Raw genomic sequence first — 8,590 nt, 5'->3', positions numbered from 1 at the left:
AGGTTTGTGTTGGCGTCGGGACATTCACAGATTAAACCGTCAACTCTTAAATTTTGTAAACCCCCAACGTAGTCAAGTACTACAATATTATGTTTATCATGTATCCATATTCGCATATAACGCAACACGAGTGCTTTGATACTGCATTTTAAACCTAGTATTGCATTGAAAATGGCTGCCAAGATTCTTCTTTTTAAAGGAAAATACATACAGTATTTGCTGGGTGAATTTCCTGCTAAAAAAATAACCCGATCCATATTTTTAAATCATCAATCAACAATAATGAACAAATTCAGTTAAATTGCAAATCTAAATGCAGTAGTCAAGCCAAGTGTTGTCACTTCAAAAGTGGGGTTTTATGACCACCTGCTGGACACGCGCTGTATTACAACAACAGAAGAGAGCGACTGATTTTGGAGGTCCACAATTCCGGGGAACTTTTTTTCCCCCTCAGAGTCATCCAAAACTCGTTTTCAGGGGGAAAAATGTCATAAATTAACGTGTGTCGTATTTAATCGACTTCGAATCACACACACACGATCTCCCTTTTTTTAAGCCAAGTAGACCAGCCACATAATACAACCATAAAGAAAAAAAATCCTGATTTGACTGATTTATAAAACTGTTTCTTACAATCGTCTACCTGGTCACAATAATAATAATTGCCAATAATTCAAAAACAAAAAAACAAAAATGTCATTATACCTGATTGAACTTCCCCCACAATACATCTCGAAATATAGGGCAAATATTGTATCTATTTATCCATATATTATGTTCATATCATTCATAAAAAAATAAATACATTTACCAAATACACTGGATTTTGTTGCCATATTATCTTTAACTTCTTTTTTTAAATGTATATATCTCCATTAAAACTCCACCTGACAAGGCAGGGTTTCCCAAAAAATGGTGAAATTGGGGGCCTGGGGGCACTATTTTATCAATAATCCTTATTTTATTTTTTTTTACAGATGGTATTTATTTTATGTACATTAAATTGTCGAGGGAAAAGTTGGGGAAACCTTTGTATACAGACACGCGCGACAAACAGACAGTCAAAAAAAAACAAAAGTAGGATGCTGATGATGATTGGTCATGTCGTCATGGCAACGAGACACCCGCTTTAAAAAAGAACACAAAAAAAACGCGGCGGGTCTGTTTTTTGTCCTTTGTAAAAAGATCATCCTATTAAACGATTGCTTATTTTTGTCTTTTTTTTAAGTGTATATTTCCTATAAACGTTCCTATGACCGTCGTAGGCATAACAAAAACCATCAAAAAAAGAGAATCATGCATAAGTTACACATCAACGCTGTCAATTGTTTAAAAAACAACAACTTTTTTTGTACAATTGAATCTGTTTCTATCATTTTTTTTCCTTTTTGTAGAAACTTTTTATTTTTTTATCCCCACCATCGCATGTCCGTGGTGTATTGCTCCAAAAAAAGGGAAGATTCCTCTCCTATACAGCAGGAGGCGCTAGTGGTGCTGGCTTGCAGAAAAACTGCGAGTTCCTTTTTTTTTCTTTTTCTCCTCGAGTCATTGAAAGGGGGCAAAAATGAAGGTATTTTTCTTTATCTGCAAAGCTCCTCTGGTGCAGAGTCCCGCAGGTTTTTCCTCTTTTTGCCGTTACCTTGGTGGTGCGGTCGGCCGTTGGGGTGATTTTTGCCGTTTCCGGAGGAGCGGGGGGAGCTCTGGTGGCCGCTTTTGTGCTGGGAGCGAGCCTGAAATGTGAGAAAAGGTATTATTTTTCTCAATTTTCTCCATGATTTATGAAAACAGCCATTTAAGAAACTAATTTCAACAATGTCAAGCCAGATTGGACTGCTTGAGTCGTTAATATTTGTAGTTATTTGACTATAGATGCCGTCAATAGCAGTTAAATGTGTTAAAATACACAATAGGTAATAGTTAAGTGCAAATGAAAAATAAATTTGAGTTTTCAATTTGAATTACTGGAGATTATAACAACTTTATACTTTCTAAAATGAAAAAAATGTCAAACTCATTGGCAAATTGATTCTTTTGAAATGTTATAAATTTACTATTTTGTGTTCATTGAGTTTTCTGTTGTATTTTTCAATGCTATTTTCTATACATTTTTTTAAATAATTATATCCAAGTATAAGAGTTTTTTCCATTATCAGAGGTTTAAAAAAACCAACACAAATAATTTTATGACGCCTGTCTCTTTAAGTAGAAAAGACACACCTTTCCTCCTTTGTTGCCTCCGGGTGGAGTGATGGTCGTTCGGTTCTGCGTCCGATGATTGGTCGCCGCGACGGGCTTTTCTCTGTGGGCGCCGGCGGCTCGACCCGACTGCTGCTTGACCGTTTTGCAAGGCGTGCCGTCGGAGTCCTGCGCAAAGATGGCAAAGATGAACTCATGCGGGACAACGAAGGACAGGATTTTCACGGCTCGACCGATTGGTACCCACCCCGTCGCTGGAGCAGGAGGACGTGGTGGATGGCGACAGCGGCGACGAGGACGGCGACGAGCGCAGGGAAGGCGACGGCGAAGACGAGTTCGATGAGGGGCTTTTGCCTCTCGGCGGCAGGATCACCGCCACTTCCTCGTCCCCCTCTGGAACGTTGTTGTTGCGTTGGTCCAGCTGCTGGGACTCGAACAGCGTCACTTCGTTTCCTGAAATCATCAGCAAATGACATTTTAATCTCTGAAAGACTGAGGATGATTAAAGCATGCAAAACTTAATGCTGATTCATTAAAAAACAAAAAAACAAAGTGTGGAGCTAAAAATAAATAAATAAAGACTAGAATGTGTCCCTCGGGGGGGAAAAACCAACGAAAATGTGTGGCATTAAAAAAATAAAAACACTAAAATGTGTCCCTCAGGGAAAGAACCCCAACTAAAATGAGTGGCTTTAAAAGAATTAAAATAAAAAATGAAAAAAAAAACAGTACAATGTGTCCTTTGGGGAAAAAACCCAAACTAAAATGTGTGGCATTAAAAACATTTTAAAAAATTACAGTATGGCCCCCGAAAAAAATAAAAAAACACTACAATGCGGCCCTGGGGGAAAAAACTACAATGTGTGGCCCTTCAGAAAAAGAAAATAAAAAGGAAAACACTACAATATGGCCTCGAAAAAAAATAAAACTACATTGTTGCCCTCGGAACAAAACACAATTGAGGCCAAATTGAGGCCAATGAGAAAATAAAATCCAACTACAATAAGCCCCGCGACATAAACAAGTTGGCGTTTTTTGTCCCCCCCCGTCCATTCATCGGCTTTTGCTTGTACATACTGTTGAGCGCCGAGTCCTTCTGGGACGGGCTCCCCCAGTTGTCCCGGATCCAATCCCTGTACTCGTCCACCTCCTGAGTCACGCGGATGATTCGGCCGAGTATGCTGCGGACGGATGAAGGGACAATGGTGTTTACGCAGCGCGCCGGAATGCCAAGTATTTCAAGTCTCGTTATTAAGAACGGCGAGGAATAAGATTACCGTATTTTCACGACTATAAGGTGCACCGCATTGTAAGGCGCACCCTCAATGAATGACATTTTTTTCCATATATAAGGCGCACTGTATTATAAGGCGCACTGTATTATAAGGCGCACTGTATTATAAGGCGGACTGTATTATAAGGCGCACTGTATTATAAGGCGCACTGTATTATAAGGCGCACTGTATTATAAGGCGCACTGTCTATTTTGGACAAAAAGACTTTTAAGTGCGCCTTATAGTCGTGAAAATACAGTAATTGCTATTGACTTCCAGGTATGAAGCACTCACTACTTTACAGTCACCTCTAGAGCCAGCCATTGTTGATGTTTTGGATTTTTTTGGTATAAAATCTTGCAGTGGGGGAGGAGCTATATGATGGAAGATTTTATAAACTAAGATGGCATCTGCATATTTAACAGTATTGTTTCAGTTCAGGCGTTTATGTTTTTTTAATATCCGACAGTGGTGGTTTTTCGTTTTTGGTTTTCTGTTTTTTTCCCATATATAAGGCGCACCGGATTATAAATTGCACTGTCTATTTTGGAGAAAATGTAAGACTTTTAAGTGCGCCTTATAGTCGTGAAAATACGGTACATAATAATAATCAGTATAACAGACCCACACGAACCTTCAAGTTCCGTGAAAACAAACAAGAGACGGACCATATTAGCCAGATCTGTTTACCTCTCGGTGTCGTTATTGGGGTAATATTTGGCGATGGGGGACACGGCGTGACTGAGCACCACGTAGGCGTAGTCAAAGGCCTGCTTCACCTGCATGGCGCCGTAAGAGCTGCGACTGACGTCGTTGTCTACGGGAGACCAATCGAAAATCCAGATTTGGGAGGTTGGCGGTCAGAAAGACGTTTAAAAATGCGAAGTGATTCCTACCTGGCTGCAATGGGTCCTCAATGTAGAGCATGGAGGGCCGGTAACCGTCCATCATGTTCTTCTGAACGTCGTCCTTGGCCACGTAGGAGCCGCCGTCTTTGATCCGGATGCCCGTTTTCAGGTAGTTAAAATGGCGGCCGTAGAGCTCAAAGAACTCGATGAGAAGCACGCCGAAGTTGATGTTGGGGCTGGAAACGTCTTCCCTGTAGTGAAGCTGGGCGAGAAAGAACAGAGTTGAAGTTTGTCCATGGTTGTAGATTAGCACCCACCACTAGAAATGGGGACCAATCACGTCGTTTGTAGTTGCTCCGCAAGCAAAAACTTTTTACAGTAATCCCTCGAATATCATGGCTTCACTACATTGCAGTTTTTTTTCGGGGGACATTTTTTTAATAACAATAACAAAATCCACCTTGTGGAGTTACTGCGTGTGGCTCCAGTTTTTTTTTTACCTAGGTCTACAATGTCTTGTGTGTCCTATGTCTAAATTGCTACTGCAACCAAGAAATATCCCGAATACGGGATAAAATAAAGTTCCAATCCAATCTTTTTTTTTTGTAAATTCATAAAAATGTGAAAATCCACGATGGAAGCCACTCCCCTTTGCAAAATCTGTCTAATTTTAATAACATAAAATACATTTTATTAGTATTAAATCACTAGTTATTTGTTACTTTGTTAATAGATAGCGAATTAGAACAAATCAAAACGTTTTTCCAATCCAATATCCAATTTTGGGTGTTTTTTCTTAGGGTTAGAACAAATTAATTTGTTTTTTGTTCATTTCTATGGGAAATGTTCATTTAAGTTACAAGTAAACCGACATACAAGCTCAGTCCCAGAACGAATTAAGCTCGTATCTCGAGGTACTACTTTATTTCTTTTTTATTTTTACTGTGCTGTCAGAAAATGTGCACCAGAAAAACCTGGTAAACAGGACCTGGCATCAACTTACCTGCAAGAAGCTGACAGCCATGAGAAAGAGGCTATACGAGCCAATTCCGCCTGTGAAAACCTCATTGAGGTCCCTCTGCAGGAGGAACTGTTTAAGCACCAGGACCAGGTAAGGCAGTACGGGGTATTTCTGCAAAGCACGTAAAATTCACATTGACACCCGGACATGTCCTTGACAAGGAGTATTTGTGAAGTACCTCTTTGAATTCCTTAATGAGGTACGCCGCTTTGATGCCACTCTTCACGTTGAAGCTGATGTCCACCTTGACTTCCGTGAAACTTTCCGTCAGTTTGATGATGGGCACCTGTGAAGACGTGGGAGGGGGACATGTCCGTTGATTTCAACTTCAGGGCTTTATTTGGGTGATTCGTAATTAAAGTGACTATTATTAGATCCAGGGTAATCCATCAAAAACTCACCGTGGCTTTGTCCAAAACTTTGATGGAGTTCTTGTCGGCTATGTTCCTTTTTCGGAGAGCCTCTTCTAGCGTCCACAACGGGAGCATTTCCCACTTTCCAAAAACCACCAAGTCTATATCGCTGTAGAAAACCGCAAAAACATTGGACTTAAAGCAAATGTTGCGAATATAGTGAAATATAGTTTTCAGAGTCATTTTGTGTAGTCCGCTAAAAATAAATCATGTGCTTCCATTTCGTAAATTGTATGAAATGAGTTTTTCCCTCTTTTAATTTAACATACAGCATATTTTCTCGCATATAAGCCGTATTTGTCGCTCCAAAAAAATGATGGAATTGAGGATGCGGCTTATATGCGCACAAATTAGACTTGACATGCACGAAACCGCAAGGTGAAACGCAATGTGGCCAATACGGTCATTTGTTTCAAAATGGAGAAGAAAAACATAAAACGTTAATCAAATTTTCTTTTGACGTCTATCATTGAAATTCAAGATATTTTGATTTATTAAGCATCTCAGAAATAACATGTGCGATGATTTTTCTTAAAATTTCCCTTCAAAGTAACGCATTTGTACTCTGAACATGGCGAATCAGGGGGCAGCTTATACGAGAGAAATTGTAAAATTCAACAATTTCTCTTCAATTTTAACGGTGCGGCTTATACGCGAGTGCGGCTAATATGCGAGAAAATTTACTATAAAGTACACAAGTACAAAGATATTTCCAAAAGGAAAAAAATATATGTATTTTCATACTACACAACATTGCAACAAAGGGGTAAAGGACAAAAGACCTTCATTAAAAACGAGTTTATATTGTGTTGACATTTCTTTGTTTTTATCTAAGAGTTCCAACATAAGAAAAACAATCAGTGCAGTTAAAAGAGACGCCACTTACCTTGTTGGCAAATACAGGCCTGTGCTGAAGCTTCCAAACACCTGCACCTGCAGACAAAAGCCATAATTAGACCCAAGGAACCACAATAGAAGCAAATATGCAAACACTGAATAGCCCAAAGGTGAGTCACTGTGTCACTTGACAGTTGACAGTGAGAAAACCATAGCTAGAAAACGAACGCTTCATTTTTCTCAGTGTGACGTCAACTTGAACCTTTCTAAGGGTATCGTGTCCATCTGACTCTGCTTACGAGGACGCATAGAAAACACCAGTGACAATAAAACCCAAAGTAAGACTTTAAGCCAATAATCTCGGCCAAACTTACACCTTTTAAAGCTCTTGTTGAGCAAGGCACGGTTCACACAAATAGATTTAAGCCCTTTCTTAAAGCGGTACTATAAAAATGTTGTCTATATACACGTACGCATGTACTAAGCCGTTTGTCGTACTCAAGTTGTAAATGACTACTACAGCTCTAGACAATTCTATGTTTCATCTTTAATATTTATATAGTTCCTCTCTTAAATGTTTACGCTACAAATGTTTTACTTTGAAGGTAAAATCTTGAGAAAAATCATTGCGCATGGTATTTCTGAGATACGTTATAAATTGAAAGGATTGTCTGCTGGATTGCACTTTGTTGCCTGTAAGTAGACTAATTCAAAAAGGAAGTCATGTGAGCAGTAAAACCAGGAAGTGTGTCTGTAGTGGTCTAGTTTGTCATCCTTAAGCAAGATGGCGGCTATTTACAGCTATTTTTTTTCCTTAAATTTCATTCAAAATTAATTTTGTGAAGCATTTTATCTATTTATATTTCCTCTATTTTGAAATAAATACCATATCGGTTGAATTGTCTTGCATTAGCGCGTTTCGACCTTGTCACCTTGCAGTTTTGTGTACGTCAAGTCTAATTTATGCGCATATAAGCCGTAACCTCGATTCAACCAATTTTTTTGCGACAAATACGGCGTACATGCAAGAAAATACAGCATATTTTTAGTTCAGTTGAGTTTTGTAGAGTTTTGCAACCATCTATTATGTTCCATTGAATTGCACTGACAAAAAATCAAAAACTGTCAAATTGCTTTACCTCTGCGCTTGGCCAAAGGTTGTGAATGACACCCTTAATTCTGTCCACCACCTCCAGCCTCATCCTTTCCTCCTCAGGCCGAGGCGAGATGTACGCGTAAAAGTCTCGGATCTCTTCGTGCAACCTGTAAAAAAAGGACGAAACATTGTAAGCAAAGACCCAAAAAAAAAACACAAAAAGCAAATCTTCCACATTGAAACGTTGACCGAGCGAAAATCCGATTATTAATCTGACATTGAATTGCCACGCTTACGGGAACTTGACCTTTACTCGTATTGTGGAAGTTAATAATTAGTAGAAACAAAAGCAGGAATGTTCACAAATAACAAAAGGAGGACGCATGGTCGTATTTAGCAACCAAACAACAAGGGAAAAGAGGAAACCCAGTTGTGGGCCTTTGGCGGTGTCATGTGGCCGTTGCGCCGAGGGCACGCGTCCTTGAGAACGGGTTACCCTGCCCGCATGGCGACCTTTCTCTGACCGTTTTTATCTGGGAAAACGGAGGTATGGCTGGGAAAAACAGGTGGCTGGTCACTTACTACTCCGAAAATACACAAACGCCATAAAGTAATACAGTAATCCAGTTCATGTACCGTAAAAGCAGGAAAACAGGAATAATTAATTTACAGATTTACTATTGTACTACTATTTTCCTATTGTTATTAGAAAAGATACACCTGAAATTTGGCAATCTAGTCATGCCTCTACTTATGAATGCCTCAAGGTGCCAAAGTTTCAGGTTACAATTTTTTTGTATGCAAATGAGTGACTCAAGATATGAAAAAAATCCAAGTTACGAAATCCCCTAAAAAGTAAATGTATTTCCTTATCCATATTTTGTTTTGAAGTCCCTTATTAAGCG

General features: G+C 39.2%; 1 protein-coding gene across 1 annotated transcript in view; it reads right to left on the bottom strand.

The window, feature by feature from the left end:
* Nucleotides 1-159: 159 nt before the first annotated feature.
* The window catches only part of LOC144194542 (terminal nucleotidyltransferase 4B-like), a 15,893-nt gene continuing 7,462 nt past the window's right edge, over nucleotides 160-8,590 (bottom strand). The window contains exons 2-12 of the mRNA XM_077713676.1: nucleotides 7,729-7,852; nucleotides 6,639-6,685; nucleotides 5,741-5,861; nucleotides 5,518-5,625; nucleotides 5,322-5,450; nucleotides 4,367-4,580; nucleotides 4,161-4,287; nucleotides 3,274-3,377; nucleotides 2,444-2,649; nucleotides 2,218-2,364; nucleotides 160-1,730 (exon numbers count right to left, since the gene is read on the bottom strand). Coding sequence (XP_077569802.1) covers nucleotides 1,581-1,730; nucleotides 2,218-2,364; nucleotides 2,444-2,649; nucleotides 3,274-3,377; nucleotides 4,161-4,287; nucleotides 4,367-4,580; nucleotides 5,322-5,450; nucleotides 5,518-5,625; nucleotides 5,741-5,861; nucleotides 6,639-6,685; nucleotides 7,729-7,852 — 1,477 coding nt within the window. The 3' untranslated portion in view covers nucleotides 160-1,580. The remainder of the gene's footprint in view (nucleotides 1,731-2,217; nucleotides 2,365-2,443; nucleotides 2,650-3,273; nucleotides 3,378-4,160; nucleotides 4,288-4,366; nucleotides 4,581-5,321; nucleotides 5,451-5,517; nucleotides 5,626-5,740; nucleotides 5,862-6,638; nucleotides 6,686-7,728; nucleotides 7,853-8,590) is intronic.

This window comes from Stigmatopora nigra, chromosome 3, assembly GCF_051989575.1.
Source record: "Stigmatopora nigra isolate UIUO_SnigA chromosome 3, RoL_Snig_1.1, whole genome shotgun sequence".
Taxonomy (NCBI): domain Eukaryota; kingdom Metazoa; phylum Chordata; class Actinopteri; order Syngnathiformes; family Syngnathidae; genus Stigmatopora; species Stigmatopora nigra.
Note: the sequence above shows the minus strand (reverse complement) of the source record. Positions and strands in the feature narration are given on the sequence as shown.